Source organism: Oncorhynchus mykiss, chromosome 2, assembly GCF_013265735.2.
Source record: "Oncorhynchus mykiss isolate Arlee chromosome 2, USDA_OmykA_1.1, whole genome shotgun sequence".
In the NCBI taxonomy this organism is placed as follows: Eukaryota; Metazoa; Chordata; class Actinopteri; order Salmoniformes; family Salmonidae; genus Oncorhynchus; species Oncorhynchus mykiss.
Genome location: NC_048566.1, coordinates 103,354,974 through 103,379,707, shown reverse-complemented (window position 1 = coordinate 103,379,707; position 24,734 = coordinate 103,354,974). Strand labels below are relative to the sequence as shown.

Here is a 24,734-nt window from a genome sequence, read left to right as displayed (position 1 = left end):
CGCGTCGACGCTGATAAAGGTTTTAACTTCTCCCTGGCGGACGACGCCTTCGTATGTCAGAAGAAAAATCACTTCCAGGTCACCGTGTACTGCGGCATGCTGGGAGATCCCAAGTACATCAAGACCAGCGATGGCCTCCAGCCTATCGACTGCTTCTACCTCAAACTCAATGGGGTTAAGGTGAGGGAGGAGAGGTGATCCAATTTGTGAATGCCTAATCATCCCCTAGCCTTTACCTTCTAGCTGACGTCCTTCCTGTAGGTGTAAGATAATTGGATAAGTTTTAGACAAAATGGTAATTGGTTCAACTTGCCTTCGGATTAGCAAGTGGGAGTTTTGGCCACCTTTTCCAAACCCTTCGGAGCTACAGGAGGAAGGGGCCAGTGTTTGATTTAATGTAATGCTACTTTCTTTCATGAACTGACCGAACCCTCTCCTGTGTTGTCTCCCAGCTGGAAGCCATGAACCAGTCCATCAACGTGGAGCAGTCCCAGTCAGACCGCAGCAAGAGACCCTTCAAACCAGTACTGTGAGTAGTGAGACCCTTCAAACCAGTACTGTGAGTAGTGAGACCCTTCAAACCAGTACTGTGAGTAGAGAGACCCTTCAAACCAGTACTGTGAATAGAGACCCTTCAAACCAGTACTGTGAGTAGTGAGACCCTTCAAACCAGTACTGTGAGTAGAGAGACCCTTCAAACCAGTACTGTGAGTAGAGAGACCCTTCAAACCAGTACTGTCAGTAGAGAGACCCTTCAAACCAGTACTGTGAGTAGAGACCCTACAAACCAGCACTGTGAGCAGAGAGACCCTTCAAACCAGCACTGTGAGTAGAGAGACCCTTCAAACCAGTACTGTGAGCAGAGAGACCCTTCAAACCAGTACTGTGAGTAGAGAGACCCTTCAAACCAGTACTGTTAGTAGAGAGACCCTTCAAACCAGCACTGTGAGCAGAGAGACCCTTCATACCAGTCTCAGTCTTCTAGCACTGATTTGTCTATTAGTTAGAGAATGATTGTGATCCCTCTGGATAAGAGCATCTGCTAAATTACTCCAATGTAAATAGGTTCATCACAGAGTGAGGAAAATACGCTAGAATTCTCCCAGGGGTTAAAAATACTCTCAGAGGTTAAGACAAGTAGAAAAGGTAAATACTGTATACAAAATGTTTAAAGTGTCATGTGTGTGTTTTCAGGGTGACACTGCCCCCGGAGCAGGTTACCAAGGTAACAGTGGGACGACTACACTTCAGTGAGACCACAGCCAATAACATGAGGAAGAAAGGCAAACCCAACCCTGATCAGAGGTACTATAGCATACAGCAATACCAGTGCTCTATCGTCAATATAGTCACAGCTAAAGGGGCAGGTAGCCTAGTGGTTAGAGCATTTGGGCCAGTAACTGAAAGGTTGCAAGATTGAATCCCCGAGCTGACAAGGTACAAATCTGTCTTTCTGCCCCTGAACAAGGCAAATATGAATTTGTTCTTAACTGACTTGCCTAGTTAATAAATAAAGATAAAACAATAAAAATAGAATCATGTGATCGAACAATCCTCTTTTTGAATCCCACATTGCCTTCTTTAAAGTGTGTTTACTTGACTTTTTGGCAGTCAAATACATTTCATGGAAATACAAAGACACAAACGTGTGATTAATTGTTTTGAATTGTTTTGCTTCATAGGTACTTCATGTTGGTGGTAGCGTTGCAGGCCCAGGCCCAGACCCAGACCCACAGTCAGAGCTTCACGGTGGCCGCGCAGGTGTCCGAGAGGATCATCGTCAGGGTAACCTCTGTCAGTCTGGCCGTGTCTGTCTGACCGTCCTCTTCTGATCTATCTCAATAACCTCTGTCAGTCTGGCCATGTCTGTCTGACCGTCCTCTTCTGATCTATCTCAATAACCTCTGTCAGTCTGGCGCCGTGTCTGCCTGACCGTCCTCTTCTGATCTACCTCAATAACCTCTGTCAGTCTGACCGTCCTCTTCTGATCTATCTCAATAACCTCTGTCAGTCTGGCCGTGTCTGTCTGGCCGTCCTCTTCTGATCTATCTCAATAACCTCTGTCAGTCTGGCCGTGTCTGTCCTCTTCTGATATACCTCAGTATTTACCTAGCAGGAAAGAAACTGAAATTGTGCTCATGATTCCAAAATGAGAAGTGTAGTTTCCTTACTGAATTTAAATGTAAAGAGACCCAATCCTGATACCCATCTGTCTACATCTGTTGTGGTCTACATTCTTTATTCAGTAAATATAATAATAAATCAAGGTTTTTAGATCTATGTTGAGGCTCTTACAAATTCCACGCAGATCAGCTTGTTGAGGAAGCTACTTGGTGTAGTACTAGCACTGCAAACGCAGATCATCTTGTTGAGGAAGCTACTCGGTGTAGTACTAGCACTGCAAACGCAGATCATCTTGTTGAGGAAGCTACTCGGTGTAGTACTAGCACTGCAAACGAAAGAGGAATCCAGGACCTGTAGTTACATATGTAACTCAAATCATCTTTCACATCTCCCCTCAACTCTACAATTTCTCCGTCTAAATATCTCTGTTATCTGTCCCTCCCTCTCTGGGTTTCCAGGCGTCTAACCCGGGTCAGTTTGAGAGTGACAGTGAGGTGTTGTGGCAGCGCGGTCAGCTACCTGACTCAGTGTACCACCACGGCCGGGTCGGTATCAACACCGACCGGCCAGACGAGGCCATGGTCATCCACGGTAACCTGAAGGTCATGGGGTCACTGGTGCACCCGTCCGATATACGGGCTAAAGAGAACGTCCACGAGGTGAGGGGGATGTATGTGGTGTGTGTTCTGCATGTGTTATGAAGTTATGAAAATGAATGCTCGATCACGATCCAAATATTCCCTGAGAGAATTTTATTTGGGCTGTAGAGTATTACAATATATCACAACATGTTATATTCTGTCTTCTGATTATTGTCCTGAAATCATACAGCCATCGAACTATAGCTATATTTTCTGTATGTTCTATATGTTCTATATGTTCTGTATGTTCTGAATGTTCTGAATGTTCTGTAGGTTCTGTATGTTCTGTATGTTCTATATGTTCTATATGTTCTGTATGTTCTGAATGTTCTGAATGTTCTGTAGGTTCTGTATGTTCTGTATGTTCTGTATGTTCTGTATGTTCTGTATGTTCTATATGTTCTGTATGTTCTATACAGTGGGGCAAAAAAGTATTTAGTCAGCCACCAATTGTGCAAGTTCTCCCACTTAAAAAGATGAGAGGCCTGTAATTTTCATCATAGGTACACTTCAACTATGACAGACAAAATGAGAAAAGAAAATCCAGAAAATCACATTGTAGGATTTTTAATGAATTTATTTGCAAATTATGGTGGAAAATAAGTATTTGGTCACCTACAAACAAGCAAGATTTCTGGCTCTCACAGACCTGTAACTTCTTCTTTAAGAGGCTCCTCTGTCCTCCACTCGTTACCTGTATTAATGGCACCTGTTTGAACTTGTTATCAGTATAAAAGACACCTGTCCACAACCTCAAACAGTCACACTCCAAACTCCACTATGGCCAAGACCAAAGAGCTGTCAAAGGACACCAGAAACAAAATTGTAGACCTGCACCAGGCTGGGAAGACTGAATCTGCAATATGTAAGCAGCTTGGTTTGAAGAAATCAACTGTGGGAGCAATTATTAGGAAATGGAAGACATACAAGACCACTGATAATCTCCCTCAATCTGGGGCTCCACGCAAGATCTCATCCTGTGGGGTCAAAATGATCACAAGAACGGTGAGCAAAAATCCCAGAACCACACAGGGGAACCTAGTGAATGACCTGCAGAGAGCTGGGACCAAAGTAACAAAGCCTACCATCAGTAACACACTACGCCGCCAGGGACTCAAATCCTGCAGTGCCAGACGTGTCCCCCTGCTTAAGCCAGTACATGTCCAGGCCCGTCTGAATTTTGCTAGAGAGCATTTGGATGATCCAGAAGAAGATTGGGAGAATGTCATATGGTCAAATGAAACCAAAATATAACTTTTTGGTAAAAACTCAACTCGTCGTGTTTGGAGGACAAAGAATGCTTGCATCCAAAGAACACCATACCTACTGTGAAGCATGGGGGAAGCATGGGGGTGGAAACATATGTTCTGTATGTTCTATATGTTCTATATGTTCTGTATGTTCTATATGTTCTATATGTTCTGTATGTTCTATATGTTCTATATGTTCTGTATGTTCTATATGTTCTATATGTTCTGTGTGTTCTATATTTTCTATATGTTCTGTATGTCTGTACGTTCTATATGTTCTATATGTTCTGTATATTCTATATGTTCTGTATGTTCTATATGTTCTGTATATTCTATATGTTCTGTATGTTCTATACGTTCTGTATATTCTATATGTTCTGTATGTTCTGTATGTAGCTCCACAGTAACATCCATACATTGTCATCCTCTCTCTCTCTGTGTGTGTGTGTGTGTCTTGTGTGTGTGTGTGTGTGTGTGTGTGTGTGTGTGTGTGTGTGTGTGTGTGTGTGTGTGTGTGTGTGTGTGTGTGTGTGTGTGTCTTGTGTGTGTGTGTATAAATAGGTCAACACTACAGACAACCTGAAGCGGATCAGTCAGATGAGGCTGGTTCATTATCAGTACAAGCCTGAGTTTGCTGCCAGCGTGGGCATAGACACCAGCCCAGAGACTGGTAACCAAGACAATACTTTGTTTTAGGTTTACATGATAGACACCAGCCCAGAGACTGGTAACCAAGACAACACTTTGTTTTAGGTTTACATGATAGACAACCAACAGAGACTGGTAACCAAGACAACACTTTGTTTTAGGTTTACATGATAGACAACCAACTGGTAACCAAGACAACACTTTATTTTAGGTTTACATGATAGACAACCAACAGCAATCAATAGACAACCAATAGCAATCAATACACAACCAACAGACAATCAATACACAACCAATAACAATCAATAGACAACCAGTAGCAATCAATAGACAACCAATAGCAATCAATACACAACCAACAGACAATCAATACACAACCAATAACAATCAATAGACAACCAGTAGCAATCAATAGACAACCAACAGCAATCAATAGACAACCAATCGCAATCACAACCAACAGACAATCAATACACAACCGATAACAATCAATAGACAACCAGTAGCAATCAATAGACAACCAGTAGCAATCAATAACAATCAACAGACAACCAATAGCAATCAATAACAATCAATAGGTGGCAGGGTAGCCTAGTGGTTAGAGCATTGGACTAGTAACCGGAAGGTTGCAAGTTCAAACTCCCGAGCTGACAAGGTACAAATCTGTCGTTCTGTCCCCTGAACAGGCAGTTAACCCACACTGTTCCTAGGCCGTCATTGAAAATAAGAATTTGTTCTTAACTGACTTGCCTAGTTAAATAAAGGTAAAATAAAATAGACAACCAATAACAATCAATAGATAACCAATAAGAATCAATACACAACCAATAGCAATCAATACAAAACCAATAACAATCAATAGACAACCAATAGCAATCAATACACAACCAATAGACAATGAATAGCAATCAATACACAACCAATAACAATCAATAGCAATCAATACACAACCAATAGACAATGAATAGCAATCAATACACAACCAATAACAATCAATACACAACCAATAACAATCAATACACAACCAATAACAATCAATACACAACCAATAGACAATGAATAGCAATCAGTACACAACCAATAGACAACCAATAGACAACCAATAGACAACCAATACACAACCAATAGACAATGAATAGCACTGGAAATCTATTGCATTCCTATTGTATCTGTGATCTGTTATTTTGTGTCCTCCCTGTAGATTGGATTTGTGTTGTGCTGCACCATATTGTCTGTCTATACCTCTATACATCCTGCCTCCCCATATTGTCTGTCTCTATACATCCTGCCTCCCCATATTGTCTTCTGTTGTATTCTATGCTACAATGTCTCCAGGATCTTACAGTAAGGTGTTGTATTATCTAGGAGTGATCGGAGCTTACAATAAGGTGTTGTATTATCTAGGAGTGATAGGAGTTTACAGTAAGGTGTTGTGTTATCCAGGAGTGATAGGACTTTACAGTCAGATGTTGTATTATCCAGGAGCGATAGGAGTTTACAGTAAGGTGTTGTATTATCTAGGAGTGATAGGAGTTTACAGTAAGGTGTTGTATTATCCAGGAGCGATAGGAGTTTACAGTAAGGTGTTGTATTATCCAGGAGTGATTGCTCAGGACGTGCAGCAGATTCTGCCTGAAGCCGTGAAGGAGGGAGGAGACGTCATCTGTTCCAATGGAGAGACCATCCCTAAACTTCTGGTGGTCAACAAGGTAGCACACACACACAGACACACACACACACACACACACTGTTTTCTACCTCCTTAGAAACTGGAAATCCTCCATCTGAGATTTCTAAGGAGCCGAGAACTCTGGAAAAGTTTCCGGAATTTGCAACAGACATTGATTTCTGTGCCTCCCTCTCTCCCCCCCTCTCTCTCTCTCTTACTCCCCCTCTCCCTGCGTCTTTCTCTCCCCCTCTCCCTGCCTCCCCCTCTTTTCCTCTCTTCATCCCTCCCCCTCCCTCTCTCTCCCCCACTCCCTTGCTCCCTTTGCCCTCCACCCCTCTCTCCCGCCTCCCTCTCCCTCTCTTTCCCTCCCTCACTCTCTCCCCTTCCCACACCCTCCCTCACTGTCTCCCCCTCCCTATCTCACTCTTTCCCCCCTCCCTCCCTCCCTCCCTCCCTCCCTCCCTCACCCCCCCCTGTCTCTCCCCTCTCTCTCTCTCTGTCTCTCTCTAGGACCGTATCTTCATGGAGAACGTCGGTGCAGTGAAGGAGCTGTGTAAACTGACTGACAACCTGGAGACTCGTATAGATGAGCTGGAGCGCTGGAGCAGGAAGCTGGCCAAACTCCGCCGTCTGGACAGCATGAAGAGTACCGTCAGCGGAGGCACCACCAGGTAGGACACACCTTTACATGTTAAATACATTCTAAGAGGAGCACTTGATTATACCTATTGGTACAATTCCATTGGTAATCAAGTGCTGGTCCAGTATTTTAAATTATTTGACATACCGAATTTATTTGGTGGGTGATTTCTTTAAATTCTTCCTGTCTCTGTCTCCAGCCAATCAGGGAGCCAGTTCAGCAGGACAGGAAGTGGTCCCCTGAAGAGGAAGACGGTGAAACCTGGGAATAAGGTAGATGCTTCCCTACACATGAACACCAGTACAGAAGCCCTCCTCTCTCTCCCTCCACCTGGAAAACCAACATTTAAATGTCAAACCTGTGTTTCGATGTCCTTACAGAGTGTGACTCCAGAGCAGGGCTGCATCAGTCACAGGTTCATGCAGGGAACCATTCTGGCTCTGGTCGTCGTCATGACCTTCAGTGTCATCTCCATGTCCGTACTCTATGTGTTGACACTGCACCACAGAGGGGACGTCAGTGAGAAAGACGTGTACGTATGACCACCAGATACATCAACCATATCCCCGTAGCCCTGAAACATGACCTGTCGAGTGTCAGGGTGCAGAGGTGAGGACGGAGTCAGGCGCAGGACACAGAACTGAGTCAAATAACGGACTTTACTCTGAAACATTTATCAGCCAATAAATCCACGCAGGGATAACAAACCCTAACACAAAAGACTAACACAAAGCCAGGAACAATCACACACAACACATAACGGGAACCAGAGGGTTAAATAGGGAATAATAATAACGTAATGGGAACCAGGTGTGTACAATCAAGACATAACAAATGGAAAACAGAAACGTGGATCGGTGGCAGCTAGAATGCTGGTGACGACGAGCGCCGAACGCCGCCCGAACAAGGAGAGGGAACAACTTCAGTGGAAGTCGTGACATGACCGCATCCAGATACATCAACCATATACCTGTAGCCCTGAAACATGACCTCACAGGAGCCATGTCTCAGGGCTGCATGCACACTACATCCTACATCACACACAAACCAGTTTCACTCCTCTCTCCTTTGAGTTTCTCCTGTGTACTCTCTGCCTTCTGTAGCCATGTGAGTGATATTGCTATTATTTTCCTTATGTCCTATGTAGCTATGTAGCTTCCTGCTCCCTGTATGTCTCTTATGTCCTATGTAGCTTCCTGCTCCCTGTATGTCTCTTATGTCCTCTGTAGCTATGTAGCTATGTAGCTTCCTGCTCCCTGTATGTCTCTTATGTCCTCTGTGGCAATGTAGCTATGTAGCTTCCTGCTCTCTGTATGTCTTATGTCCTCTGTAGCTATGTAGCTTCCTGTTCCCTGTATGTCTCTTATGTCCTCTGTAGCTATGTAGCTTCCTGCTCCCTGTATGTCTCTTATGTCCTCTGTAGCTATGTAGCTTCCTGCTCCCTGTATGTCTCTTATGTCCTCTGTAGCTATGTAGCTTCCTGCTCCCTGTATGTCTCTTATGTCCTCGGTAGCTATGTAGCTTCCTGCTCCCTGTATGTCTCTTATGTCCTCTGTAGCTATGTAGCTTCCTGCTCCCTGTATGTCTCTTATGTCCTCTGTAGCTATGTAGCTTTCTGCTCGCTCCCTGTATGTCTCTTGGATGCTCCTCTTCACTGCTACGGTCACTTTCTGTCCACCACTCTGTCCATGGTATGCTCTCCCTTTACCTTTCTTCCTCTACCTTTCTCTCTCTCTTTTAATTTTCATTCCCTACTCTCTACTCTCATTCCCTACTCTACTCCGTACTTTAAGTTGGTAATTAGGGTGTTTCCCAGGCTGTGTCTCAAGAGGTCATGACTCATTTCTACTGTTGACATGGTTGCTCAGTCTGGAACATTCCATGAAGTAGGCCTATACTGGCAAATTTATTCTGAAAGTAGGTAGGGTGAAAGGTACAAACCACTTTCAACCCAGCACCAACACTGTACAACCGAATCCACTAGTCTCATATTCAAAACTCTGTATGATTACTTTAGAATGAGAAACACTTTAATGTCCACCCATAGTTGAAATGCGTATTGTGTTTCACCACTTAAAAACAGCCATTAAACACCAACATGAGCACATCATTCTGGAGACCATTAAATCAACTATACAAAGTACAAAGGTGACATTTCAGCATTCATTACTATTCTATCACACGTGATTATCGTGCAATATCTATGCCCCTCCCCATCTGATGCCATCTGCTAGGAATTCCCTTCTGTTCTCTTCTATTCCATTCCCTTCTATTCCATTCTATTCCATTTCCTTCTATTCCATTCTATTCCATTTCCTTCTATTCCATTCTATTCTATTCCCTTCCATTCCATTCTTTTCCATTCCATTCTATTCCATTCCATTATTTTCCATTCCATTCTATTCTATTCCATTCCATCTCTCTTCTATTCCATTCCCTTCTGTTCCCTTCTATTATATTCCATTCCCTTCTTTTACATTCCAGTCTTTTCCATTCCATTCCCTTCCATTATATTCTATTCCATCTCTCTTCTATTCTATTCCCTTCTATTTTATTCCATTCCCTTCTATTTTATTCAATTTCCTTCTATTCCATTCCCTTCTATTCCATTCCATTCCAATCTATTCTATTCTATTCTATTCCATTCTATTATATTCTATTCTATTCCCTTCTATTCTATTCTATTCTATTCTATTCCCTTCTATTCCATTCCATTCTATTCTATTCTATTCCCTTCTATTCTATTCCCTTCTATTCTATTCCATTCCATCTCCCTTCTCCTCTCACAGTATGTTTTCATACCCCTCTGGTCCAGGTCTGCAGAGGGATCATCTAGGATGGCCTCTGCTCCTCGATCCACCATCTCCACGCGTCAAGGTCAGAGACACACAGACATATACATCCCTCTTCGGATTGCTAGATGGGCAGTATTTAGTGGTAGAAAGGACTAGCTATCTCTGAGGCTTATTTACAATTGTTAGTTATTGGACTGACTAAAGATGGGCACCATGTATTTGTAACAGACTTTATGATCTAAACACGATGTATAGAGTATTGTTTTAGGATTCTCATAAAGACATTAGAAACCAAACTGATCCTACAGGACATCATCATAAATCATATGTTATGAACCTATCTATTCTGTGTAGATACAGTCCCACCCTCTCCTTCACTGGCCAATCCTGCAGCTTGCTGTCCACCTACAACTGCCACAAACAACCAATCAGCAACTACTCTGTCGCCAAGCAACAACCAGTCAACACTGGGTAAGAAAACATTGACCCACCTGTCTTACCATACCAGATGAAATACTTCACCATATCTTCACTTCATAACACATTCATAACCTATGGATAATCAGTGAGTAAGCATTTCATAAATGCTTAAGTGACATTACTGTGACACAGCAAATATATCAACTTGTGTTTTTTGCTATAAGCATTAATGGTACCTGTCGCCATTAAATGGTACCTGTCTCCGTTTAATGGTACCTGTCTACGTTAATGGTACCTGTCTCCATTAATGGTACCTGTCTCCATTTAATGGTACCTGTCTACGTTAATGGTACCTGTCTACGTTAATGGTACCTGTCTCTGTTAATGGTACCTGTCTCCATTAATGGTACCTGTCTCCGTTAATGGTACCCGTCTCCATTAATGGTACCTGTCTCCGTTAATGGTACCTGTCTCCGTTAATGGTACCTGTCTCCATTTAATGGTACCTGTCTCCGTTTAATGGTACCTGTCTCCATTTAATGGTACCTGTCTCTGTTAATGGTACCTGTCTCTGTTAATGGTACCTGTCTCTGTTAATGGTACCTGTCTCCATTAATGGTACCTGTCTCCGTTAATGGTACCTGTCTCCATTTAATGGTACCTGTCTCCGTTTAATGGTACCTGTCTCCATTTAATGGTACCTGTCTACGTTAATGGTACCTGTCTCCGTTTAATGGTACCTGTCTCCGTTTAATGGTACCTGTCTCCATTTAATGGTACCTGTCTCCGTTTAATGGTACCTGTCTCCATTTAATGGTACCTGTCTCCGTTAATGGTACCTGTCTCCGTTTAATGGTACCTGTCTCCGTTAATGGTACCTGTCTACGTTAATGGTACCTGTCTCCGTTAATGGTACCTGTCTACGTTAATGGTACCTGTCTACGTTAATGGTACCTGTCTCCGTTTAATGGTACCTGTCTCCGTTTAATGGTACCTGTCTCCATTTAATGGTACCTGTCTCCGTTTAATGGTACCTGTCTCCATTTAATGGTACCTGTCTCCGTTAATGGTACCTGTCTCCGTTTAATGGTACCTGTCTCCGTTAATGGTACCTGTCTACGTTAATGGTACCTGTCTCCGTTAATGGTACCTGTCTACGTTAATGGTACCTGTCTACGTTAATGGTACCTGTCTCCGTTTAATGGTACCTGTTTCCGTTAATGGTACCTGTCTCCATTTAATGGTACCTGTCTCCGTTTAATGGTACCTGTCTCCGTTAATGGTACCTGTCTACGTTAATGGTACCTGTCTACGTTAATGGTACCTGTCTCCGTTTAATGGTACCTGTCTCCGTTTAATGGTACCTGTCTCCATTTAATGGTACCTGTCTACGTTAATGGTACCTGTCTCCGTTTAATGGTACCTGTCTACGTTAATGGTACCTGTCTACGTTAATGGTACCTGTCTCCGTTTAATGGTACCTGTCTCCATTTAATGGTACCTGTCTCCGTTAATGGTACCTGTCTCCGTTTAATGGTACTTGTCTACGTTAATGGTACCTGTCTCCGTTTAATGGTACCTGTCTCCGTTAATGGTACCTGTCTACGTTAATGGTACCTGTCTCCGTTTAATGGTACCTGTCTCCGTTTAATGGTACCTGTCTCCATTTAATGGTACCTGTCTACGTTAATGGTACCTGTCTCCGTTTAATGGTACCTGTCTCCGTTTAATGGTACCTGTCTCCATTAATGGTACCGGTCTCCATTAATGGTACCTGTCTATGTTAATGGTACCTGTCTATGTTAATGGTACCTGTCTCCGTTAATGGTACCTGTCTCCGTTTAATGGTACCTGTCTCCATTAATGGTACCTGTCTATGTTAATGGTACCTGTCTATGTTAATGGTACCTGTCTCCGTTTAATGGTACCTGTCTCCGTTTAATGGTACCTGTCTCCATTAATGGTACCGGTCTCCATTAATGGTACCGGTCTCCATTAATGGTACCTGTCTATGTTAATGGTACCTGTCTATGTTAATGGTACCTGTCTACGTTAATGGTACCTGTCTCCGTTTAATGGTACCTGTCTCCGTTAATGGTACCTGTCTCCGTTAATGGTACCTGTCTCCATTAATGGTACCTGTCTATGTTAATGGTACCTGTCTCCATTAAATGGTACCGGTCTCCATTAATGGTACCGGTCTCCATTAATGGTACCTGTCTATGTTAATGGTACCTGTCTATGTTAATGGTACCTGTCTACGTTAATGGTACCTGTCTCCGTTTAATGGTACCTGTCTCCGTTAATGGTACCTGTCTCCATTAATGGTACCTGTCTATGTTAATGGTACCTGTCTCCATTAAATGGTACCGGTCTCCATTAATGGTACCGGTCTCCATTAATGGTACCTGTCTATGTTAATGGTACCTGTCTATGTTAATGGTACCGGTCTCCATTAAATTGTACCTGTCTACGTTAATGGTACCTGTCTTTGTTAATGGTACCTGTCTCCGTTAATGGTACCTGTCTCCATCCTCTCTCTTGTAGAAGTGAGTAGTCCAGTCCCTACACTGCGCAGCATCAACAAGAAGGCCAAGTCCAGGCCTATGGACAAGGACGGACGCTACCGGAACCGTCTAAGCCACACCTCCGCCCCCATATACCTGTCCAAGGCTAAGAAACCTGCCCCTGCACAGGACCTGGGGGGTGTAGGGGGAGTGGGGGGGGTCAACAACCGGCTGCCTGGACCGGGTGGGCCTGAAGACCAGCAGACACTGCCCCTGCCTCAGAGACAACGCAGGGACAACACACACATCAGCACGGAGGAGGAAACAGGAGGAAGATCATCCCCTTCCATTATAGATCTGCACATCCTGGAGACAAACCAACACATCTCATCACACAACTGTCCCCATCCTGACAGCTGCAGGTGGGTCTGCTTCTGTGGTTCTCTACACAGCTGGGGGTCTGCTTCTGTGGTTCTCTACACAGCTGGGGGTCTGCTTCTGTGGTTCTCTACACAGCTGTGGGTCTGCCTGTGTGGTTCTCTACACAGCTGTGAGTCTGCTTCTGTGGTTCTCTACGCAGCTGTGGGTCTGCCTGTGTGGTTCTCTACACAGCTGTGGGTCTGCTTCTGTGGTTCTCTACACAGCTGTGGGTCTGTGTGGTTCTCTTAAGACTGTATTGGTAAAGTGTAGTTCAACTGTAATTCAATACATGACACTATGTGGAATACATGACCCTTTGTGGAATACATGACACTATGTGGAATACATGACACTATGTGGAATACATGACCCTATGTGGAATACATGACCCTATGTGGAATACATGACACTATGTGGAATACATGACCCTATGTGGAATACATGACCCTATGTGGAATACATGACACTATGTGGAATACATGACCCTTTGTGGAATACATGACCCTATGTGGAATACATGACCCTATGTGGAATACATGACCCTATGTGGAATACATGACACTATGTGGAATACATGACCCTATGTGGAATACATGACCCTATGTGGAATACATGACACTATGTGGAATACATGACCCTTTGTGGAATACATGACCCTATGTGGAATACATGACACTATGTGGAATACATGACCCTATGTGGAATACATGACACTATGTGGAATACATGACACTATGTGGAATACATGACCCTATGTGGAATACATGACCCTATGTGGAATACATGACCCTATGTGGAATACATGACCCTATGTGGAATACATGACCCTATGTAGAATACATGACACTATGTGGAATACATGACACTATGTGGAATACATGACACTATGTGGAAATTGTGTGACTGCATTGTATAATGATTTTCGGTTTTGTCAACAGCTATTCAGTATCACTCCAAGGAACCAGGAACTCCTCCATGTCACAAATCACTCTACACATGAGGTGAGTACAGACGGCCTGCTCCACACATTAACCTGAACCAACACGGCCTGCTCCACACATTCACCTGAACCAACACGGCCTGCTCCACACATTAACCTGGACCAACACGGCCTGCTCCACACATTCACCTGGACCAACATGGCCTGCTCCACACATTAACCTGGACCAACACGGCCTGCTCCACACATTAACCTGAACCAACACGGCCTGCTCCACACATTAACCTGGACCAACACGGCCTGCTCCACACATTAACCTGAACCAACACGGCCTGCTCCACACATTAACCTGGACCAACACGGCCTGCTCCACACATTAACCTGAACCAACACGGCCTGCTCCACACATTAACCTGGACCAACACGGCCTGCTCCACACATTCACCTGAACCAACAAGTCCTGCTCCACACATTAACCTGGACCAACACGGCCTGCTCCACACATTCACCTGAACCAACACGGCCTGCTCCACACATTAACCTGGACCAACACGGCCTGCTCCACACATTAACCTGGACCAACACGGCCTGCACCACACATTCACCTGAACCAACACGGCCTGCTCCACACATTAACCTGAACCAACACGGCCTGCTCCACACATTAACCTGAACCAACACGGCCTGCTCCACACATTCACCTGAACCAACACGGCCTGCTCCACACATTAACCTGGACCAACACGGCCTGCTCCACACATTCACCTGAACCAACACGGCCTGCTCCACACATTAACCTGAACCAACACGGCCTGCTCCACACATTCACCTGAACCAACACGGCCTGCTCCACACATTCACCTGAACCAACACGGCCTGCTCCACACATTAACCTGAACCAACACGGCCTGCTCCACACATTCACCTGAACCAACACGGCCTGCTCCACACATTAACCTGGACCAACACGGCCTGCTCCACACATTCACCTGAACCAACACGGCCTGCTCCACACATTAACCTGAACCAACACGGCCTGCTCCACACATTCACCTGAACCAACACGGCCTGCTCCACACATTAACCTGAACCAACACGGCCTGCTCCACACATTAACCTGGACCAACACGGCCTGACATTCACCTGACAGCTACAGTATATCTACCGTTCTGACAGCTACAGTATATCTACCATTCACCTGACAGCTACAGTATATCTACCATTCACCTGACAGCTACAGTATATCTACCGTTCTGACAGCTACAGTATATCTACCGTTCTGACAGCTACAGTATATCTACCGTTCACCTGACAGCTACAGGATATCTACCGTTCTGACAGCTACAGTATATCTACCGTTCTGACAGCTACAGTATATCTACCATTCTGACAGCTACAGTATATCTACCATTCACCTGACAGCTACAGTATATCTACCATTCACCTGACAGCTACAGTATATCTACCATTCACCTGACAGCTACAGTATATCTACCGTTCTGACAGCTACAGTATATCTACCATTCTGACAGCTACAGTATATCTACGATTCACCTGACAGCTACAGTATATCTACCATTCACCTGACAGCTACAGTATATCTACCATTCACCTGACAGCTACAGTATATCTACCGTTCTGACAGCTACAGTATATCTACCATTCACCTGACAGCTACAGGATATCTACCATTCTGACAGCTACAGTATATCTACCGTTCTGACAGATACAGTATATCTACCGTTCTGACAGCTACAGTATATCTACCGTTCACCTGACAGCTACAGTATATCTACTGTTCTGACAGCTACAGTATATCTACCATTCACCTGACAGCTACAGTATATCTACCGTTCACCTGACAGCTACAGTATATCTACCGTTCACCTGACAGCTACAGTATATCTACCGTTCACCTGACAGCTACAGTATATCTACCATTCACCTGACAGCTACAGTATATCTACCATTCACCTGACAGCTACAGTATATCTACCATTCACCTGACAGCTACAGTATATCTACCATTCTGACAGCTACAGTATATCTACCGTTCTGACAGCTACAGTATATCTACCGTTCTGACAGCTACAGTATATCTACCGTTCTGACAGCTACAGTATATCTACCGTTCTGACAGCTACAGTATATCTACCGTTCTGACAGCTACAGTATATCTACCGTTCTGACAGCTACAGTATATCTACCGTTCTGACAGCTACAGTATATCTACCATTCACCTGACAGCTACAGTATATCTACCGCTCTGACAGCTACAGTATATCTACCGTTCTGACAGCTACAGTATATCTACTGTTCACCTGACAGCTACAGTATATCTACCGTTCTGACAGCTACAGTATATCTACTGTTCACCTGACAGCTACAGTATATCTACCATTCACCTGACAGCTACAGTATATCTACCGTTCTGACAGCTGCAGTATATCTACCATTCACCTGACAGCTACAGTATATCTACCGTTCTGACAGCTACAGTATATCTACCATTCACCTGACAGCTACAGTATATCTACCGTTCTGACAGCTACAGTATATCTACCGTTCTGACAGCTACAGTATATCTACTGTTCACCTGACAACTACAGTATATCTACCATTCTGACAGCTACAGTATATCTACCATTCACCTGACAGCTACAGTATATCTACCATTCTGAGAGCTACAGTATATCTACCGTTCTGACAGCTACAGTATATCTACCGTTCTGACAGCTACAGTATATCTACCGTTCTGACAGCTACAGTATATCTACCGTTCTGACAGCTACAGTATATCTACCGTTCTGACAGCTACAGTATATCTACCGTTCTGACAGCTACAGTATATCTACCATTCACCTGACAGCTACAGTATATCTACCGTTCTGACAGCTACAGTATATCTACCATTCTGACAGCTACAGTATATCTACCGTTCTGACAGCTACAGTATATCTACTGTTCACCTGACAACTACAGTATATCTACCATTCACCTGACAGCTACAGTATATCTACCATTCTGACAGCTACAGTATATCTACCATTCACCTGACAGCTACAGTATATCTACCATTCTGAGAGCTACAGTATATCTACCGTTCTGACAGCACAGTATATCTACCATTCTGACAGCTACAGTATATCTACCATTCACCTGACAGCTACAGTATATCTACCATTCTGACAGCTACAGTATATCTACTGTTCACCTGACAGCTACAGTATATCTACCATTCTGACAGCTACAGTATATCTACCGTTCACCTGACAGCTACAGTATATCTACCATTCTGACAGCTACAGTATATCTACCATTCACCTGACAGCTACAGTATATCTACCATTCTGACAGCTACAGTATATCTACCGTTCACCTGACAGCTACAGTATATCTACCGTTCTGACAGCTACAGTATATCTACCGTTCACCTGACAGCTACAGTATATCTACCATTCTGACAGCTACAGTATATCTACCATTCACCTGACAGCTACAGTATATCTACCATTCTGACAGCTACAGTATATCTACCATTCACCTGACAGCTACAGTATATCTACCATTCTGACAGCTACAGTATATCTACCATTCACCTGACAAATACAGTATATCTACCGTTCTGACAGCTACAGTATATCTACCATTCTGACAGCTACAGTATATCTACCGTTCTGACAGCTACAGTATATCTACCATTCACCTGACAGCTACAGTATATCTACCGTTCTGACAGCTACAGTATATCTACCATTCACCTGACAGCTACAGTATATCTACCGTTCTGACAGCTACAGTATATCTACCGTTCTGACAGCTACAGTATATCTACCGTTCTGACAGCTACAGTATATCTACCGTTCTGACAGCTACAGTATATCTACTGTTCACCTGACAGCTACAGTATATCTACGATTCACCTGACAGCTACAGTATATCTACCATTCTGACAGCTACAGTATATCTACCGTTCTGACAGCTACAGTATATCTACGATTCACGTGACAGCTACAGTATATATACCATTCACCTGACAGCTACAGTATATCTACCATTCTGACAGCTACAGTATATCTACCGTTCTGACAGCTACAGTATATCTACCATTCACCTGACAGCTACAGTATATCTACCATTCTGACAGCTACAGTACATCTACCGTTCTGACAGCTACAGTATATCTACCATTCACCTGACAGCTACAGTATATCTACCGTTCTGACAGCTACAGTATATCTACCATTCTGACAGCTACAGTATATCTACCGTTCTGACAGCTACAGTACATCTACCGTTCTGACAGCTACAGTATATCTACCGTTCTGACAGCTACAGTATATCTACCATTCACCTGACAGCTACAGTATATCTACCGTTCTGACAGCTACAGTATATCTACCATTCACCTGACAGCTACAGTATATCTACCGTTCTGACAGCTACAGTATATCTACCGTTCTGACAGCTACAGTATATCTACCATTCACCTGACAGCTACAGTATATCTACCGTTCTGACAGCTACAGTATATCTAACATTCTGACAGCTACTGTATATCTACCGTTCTGACAGCTACAGTATATCTACCGTTCTGACAGCTACAGTATATCTAACATTCTGACAGCTACTGTATATCTACCATTCTGACAGCTACAGTATATCTACCGTTCTGACAGCTACAGTATATCTACTGTTCACCTGACAGCTACAGTATATCTACCATTCTGACAGCTACAGTATATCTACCATTCTGACAGCTACAGTATATCTACCGTTCTGACAGCTACAGTATATCTACCGCTCTGACAGCTACAGGATATCTACCGTTCTGACAGCTACAGTATATCTACCGTTCACCTGACAGCTACAGTATATCTACCGTTCTGACAGCTACAGTATATCTACCGTTCACCTGACAGCTACAGTATATCTACCATTCACCTGACAGCTACAGTATATCTACTGTTCACCTGACAGCTACAGTATATCTACCGTTCTGACAGCTACAGTATATCTACCATTCACCTGACAGCTACAGTATATCTACCGTTCACCTGACAGCTACAGTATATCTACCATTCACCTGACAGCTACAGTATATCTACCGTTCACCTGACAGCTACAGTATATCTACCGTTCTGACAGCTACAGTATATCTACCATTCTGACAGCTACAGTATATCTACCATTCTGACAGCTACAGTATATCTACCGTTCTGACAGCTACAGTATATCTACCATTCACCTGACAGCTACAGTATATCTACCATTCACCTGACAGCTACAGTATATCTACCATTCACCTGACAGCTACAGTATATCTACCGTTCTGACAGCTACAGTATATCCACCATTCACCTGACAGCTACAGTATATCTACGATTCACCTGACAGCTACAGTATATCTACCGTTCTGACAGCTACAGTATATCTACCATTCTGACAGCTACAGTATATCTACCATTCACCTGACAGCTACAGTATATCTACCATTCTGACAGCTACAGTATATCTACCGCTCTGACAGCTACAGTATATCTACCGTTCTGACAGCTACAGTATATCTACCGTTCTGACAGCTACAGTATATCTACCGTTCTGACAGCTACAGTATATCTACCATTCACCTGACAGCTACAGTATATCTACTGTTCACCTGACAGCTACAGTATATCTACCGTTCTGACAGCTACAGTATATCTACCATTCACCTGACAGCTACAGTATATCTACCATTCACCTGACAGCTACAGTATATCTACCATTCACCTGACAGCTACAGTATATCTACCATTCACCTGACAGCTACAGTATATCTACCATTCACCTGACAGCTACAGTATATCTACCGTTCTGACAGCTACAGTATATCTACCATTCACCTGACAGCTACAGTATATCTACCATTCACCTGACAGCTACAGTATATCTACCGTTCACCTGACAGCTACAGTATATCTACTGTTCACCTGACAGCTACAGTATATCTACCGTTCTGACAGCTACAGTATATCTACCATTCACCTGACAGCTACAGTATATCTACCATTCTGACAGCTACAGTATATCTACTGTTCACCTGACAGCTACAGTATATCTACTGTTCTGACAGCTACAGTATATCTACCATTCACCTGACAGCTACAGTATATCTACCATTCACCTGACAGCTACAGTATATCTACCATTCACCTGACAGTTACAGTATATCTACCATTCACCTGACAGCTACAGTATATCTACTGTTCACCTGACAGTTACAGTATATCTACCGTTCACCTGACAGTTACAGTATATCTACCGTTCACCTGACAGCTACAGTATATCTACCATTCACCTGACAGTTACAGTATATCTACCGTTCACCTGACAGTTACAGTATATCTACCGTTCACCTGACAGCTACAGTATATCTACCGTTCACCTGACAGCTACAGTATATCTACCGTTCACCTGACAGTTACAGTATATCTACCGTTCACCTGACAGCTACAGTATATCTACCATTCACCTGACAGTTACAGTATATCTACCGTTCACCTGACAGTTACAGTATATCTACCGTTCACCTGACAGTTACAGTATATCTACCGTTCACCTGACAGCTACAGTATATCTACCATTCACCTGACAGTTACAGTATATCTACCATTCACCTGACAGCTACAGTATATCTACCGTTCTGACAGCTACAGTATATCTACCATTCACCTGACAGTTACAGTATATCTACCATTCACCTGACAGCTACAGTATATCTACCATTCTGACAGCTACAGTATATCTACCGTTCTGACAGCTACAGTATATCTACCATTCACCTGACAGCTACAGTATATCTACCATTCTGACAGCTACAGTATATCTACCGTTCTGACAGCTACAGTATATCTACCGTTCTGACAGCTACAGTATATCTACCATTCTGACAGCTACAGTATATCTACCGTTCTGACAGCTACAGTATATCTACCGTTCTGACAGCTACAGTATATCTACCGTTCTGACAGCTACAGTATATCTACCGTTCTGACAGCTACAGTATATCTACCGTTCTGACAGCTGCAGTATATCTACCGTTCTGACAGCTACAGTATATCTACCATTCTGACAGCTACAGTATATCTACCATTCTGACAGCTACAGTATATCTACCATTCACCTGACAGCTACAGTATATCTACCGTTCTGACAGCTACAGTATATCTACCATTCACCTGACAGCTACAGTATATCTACCATTCACCTGACAGCTACAGTATATCTACCATTCTGACAGCTACAGTATATCTACCGTTCTGACAGCTACAGTATATCTACCATTCACCTGACAGCTACAGTATATCTACCATTCTGACAGCTACAGTATATCTACCATTCACCTGACAGCTACAGTATATCTACCATTCACCTGACAGCTACAGTATATCTACCGTTCTGACAGCTACAGTATATCTACCATTCACCTGACAGCTACAGTATATCTACCATTCACCTGACAGCTACAGTATTTCTACCGTTCTGACAGCTACAGTATATCTACCGTTCTGACAGCTACAGTATATCTACTGTTCACCTGACAGCTACAGTATATCTACCGTTCTGACAGCTACAGTATATCTACTGTTCACCTGACAGCTACAGTATATCTACCGTTCTGACAGCTACAGTATATCTACCATTCACCTGACAGCTACAGTATATCTACCATTCACCTGACAGCTACAGTATATCTACCGTTCTGACAGCTACAGTATATCTACCATTCTGACAGCTACAGTATATCTACCATTCACCTGACAGCTACAGTATATCTACCGTTCTGACAGCTACAGTAAATCTACCGTTCACCTGACAGCTACAGTATATCTACCGTTCTGACAGCTACAGTATATCTACCGTTCACCTGACAGCTACAGTATATCTACCATTCTGACAGCTACAGTATATCTACCATTCACCTGACAGCTACAGTATATCTACCATTCTGACAGCTACAGTATATCTACCATTCACCTGACAGCTACAGTATATCTACCATTCTGACAGCTACAGTATATCTACCATTCACCTGACAGATACAGTATATCTACCGTTCTGACAGCTACAGTATATCTACCATTCTGACAGCTACAGTATATCTACCGTTCTGACAGCTACAGTATATCTACCATTCACCTGACAGCTACAGTATATCTACCGTTCACCTGAAAGCTACAGTATATCTACCGTTCTGACAGCTACAGTATATCTACCATTCACCTGACAGCTACAGTATATCTACCGTTCTGACAGCTACAGTATATCTACCGTTCACCTGACACCTACAGTATATCTAACGTTCTAACAGCTACAGTATATCTACCGTTCTGACAGCTACAGTATATCTACCGTTCTGACAGCTACAGTATATCTACCGTTCTGACAGCTACAGTATATCTAACATTCTGACAGCTACAGTATATCTACCGTTCTGACAGCTACAGTATATCTACCGCTCTGACAGCTACAGGATATCTACCGTTCTGACAGCTACAGTATATCTACCGTTCACCTGACAGCTACAGTATATCTACCGTTCACCTGACAGCTACAGTATATCTACCGTTCTGACAGCTACAGTATATCTACCGTTCTGACAGCTACAGTATATCTACCATTCACCTGACAGCTACAGTATATCTACCGTTCTGACAGCTACAGTATATCTACCGTTCTGACAGCTACAGTATATCTACCATTCACCTGACAGCTACAGTATATCTACCATTCACCTGACAGCTACAGTATATCTACCATTCACCTGACAGCTACAGTATATCTACCATTCACCTGACAGCTACAGTATATCTACCATTCTGACAGCTACAGTATATCTACCGTTCTGACAGCTACAGTATATCTACCATTCACCTGACAGCTACAGTATATCTACCATTCACCTGACAGCTACAGTATATCTACCATTCACCTGACAGCTACAGTATATCTACCGTTCTGACAGCTACAGTATATCTACCGTTCTGACAGCTACAGTATATCTACCGTTCACCTGACAGCTACAGTATATCTACCATTCACCTGACAGCTACAGTATATCTACCATTCACCTGACAGCTACAGTATATCTACCGTTCTGACAGCTACAGTATATCTACCATTCACCTGACAGCTACAGTATATCTACCATTCACCTGACAGCTACAGTATATCTACCGTTCTGACAGCTACAGTATATCTACCATTCACCTGACAGCTACAGTATATCTACGATTCACCTGACAGCTACAGTATATCTACCGTTCTGACAGCTACAGTATATCTACCATTCACCTGACAGCTACAGTATATCTACTGTTCACCTGACAGCTACAGTATATCTACCGTTCTGACAGCTATAGTATATCTACCGTTCAGCTGACAGCTACAGTATATCTACCATTCTGACAGCTACAGTACATCTACCATTCACCTGACAGCTACAGTATATCTACCATTCACCTGACAGCTACAGTATATCTACCGTTCTGACAGCTATAGTATATCTACCGTTCTGACAGCTACAGTATATCTACCGTTCAGCTGACAGCTACAGTATATCTACCATTCTGACAGCTACAGTACATCTACCATTCACCTGACAGCTACAGTATATCTACGATTCACCTGACAGCTACAGTATATCTACCATTCTGACAGCTACAGTATATCTACCATTCTGACAGCTACAGTATATCTACCGTTCTGACAGCTACAGTATATCTACTGTTCTGACAGCTACAGTATATCTACCATTCTGACAGCTACAGTATATCTACTGTTCTGACAGCTACAGTATATCTACCATTCTGACAGCTACAGTATATCTACCGTTCTGACAGCTACAGTATATCTACCATTCACCTGACAGCTACAGTATATCTACCATTCACCTGACAGCTACAGTATATCTACCGTTCTGACAGCTACAGTATATCTACCATTCACCTGACAGCTACAGTATATCTACCGTTCTGACAGCTACAGTATATCTACCGTTCACCTGACAGCTACAGTATATCTACTGTTCTGACAGCTACAGTATATCTACCATTCACCTGACAGCTACAGTATATCTACCATTCTGACAGCTACAGTATATCTACCATTCACCTGACAGCTACAGGATATCTACCATTCACCTGACAGCTATAGTATATCTACCGTTCTGACAGCTACAGTATATCTACCGTTCTGACAGCTACAGTATATCTACCATTCTGACAGCTACAGTATATCTACCATTCTGACAGCTACAGTATATCTACGATTCACCTGACAGCTACAGTATATCTACCGTTCTGACAGCTACAGTATATCTACCGTTCTGACAGCTACAGTATATCTACCATTCACCTGACAGCTACAGTATATCTACCGTTCTGACAGCTACAGTATATCTACCATTCACCTGACAGCTACAGTATATCTACCGTTCTGACAGCTACAGTATATCTACCATTCACCTGACAGCTACAGTATATCTACCGTTCTGACAGCTACAGTATATCTACCATTCACCTGACAGCTACAGTATATCTACGATTCACCTGACAGCTACAGTATATCTACCGTTCACCTGACAGCTACAGTATATCTACCGTTCACCTGACAGCTACAGTATATCTACCATTCTGA

General features: G+C 43.2%; 1 protein-coding gene across 3 annotated transcripts in view; it reads left to right on the top strand.

The window, feature by feature from the left end:
* Positions 1-24,734, top strand: part of myrf (myelin regulatory factor) — an 88,967-nt gene that overhangs the window by 60,205 nt on the left and 4,028 nt on the right. For 2 of the 3 annotated variants that reach the window (XM_036961469.1, XM_036961460.1), the window contains exons 8-21: positions 1-180; positions 453-529; positions 1,195-1,305; positions 1,683-1,794; positions 2,583-2,783; positions 4,577-4,685; positions 6,263-6,372; positions 6,843-7,003; positions 7,172-7,244; positions 7,353-7,504; positions 9,788-9,849; positions 10,122-10,238; positions 12,735-13,116; positions 14,053-14,115. The exon at positions 1-180 is cut by the window's left edge and continues 16 nt beyond it. In XM_036961469.1, the coding sequence (XP_036817364.1) occupies positions 1-180; positions 453-529; positions 1,195-1,305; positions 1,683-1,794; positions 2,583-2,783; positions 4,577-4,685; positions 6,263-6,372; positions 6,843-7,003; positions 7,172-7,244; positions 7,353-7,504; positions 9,788-9,849; positions 10,122-10,238; positions 12,735-13,116; positions 14,053-14,115 (1,910 nt within the window). The remainder of the gene's footprint in view (positions 181-452; positions 530-1,194; positions 1,306-1,682; positions 1,795-2,582; positions 2,784-4,576; positions 4,686-6,262; positions 6,373-6,842; positions 7,004-7,171; positions 7,245-7,352; positions 7,505-9,787; positions 9,850-10,121; positions 10,239-12,734; positions 13,117-14,052; positions 14,116-24,734) is intronic. The other variant, XM_036961463.1, reaches the window with a different exon arrangement.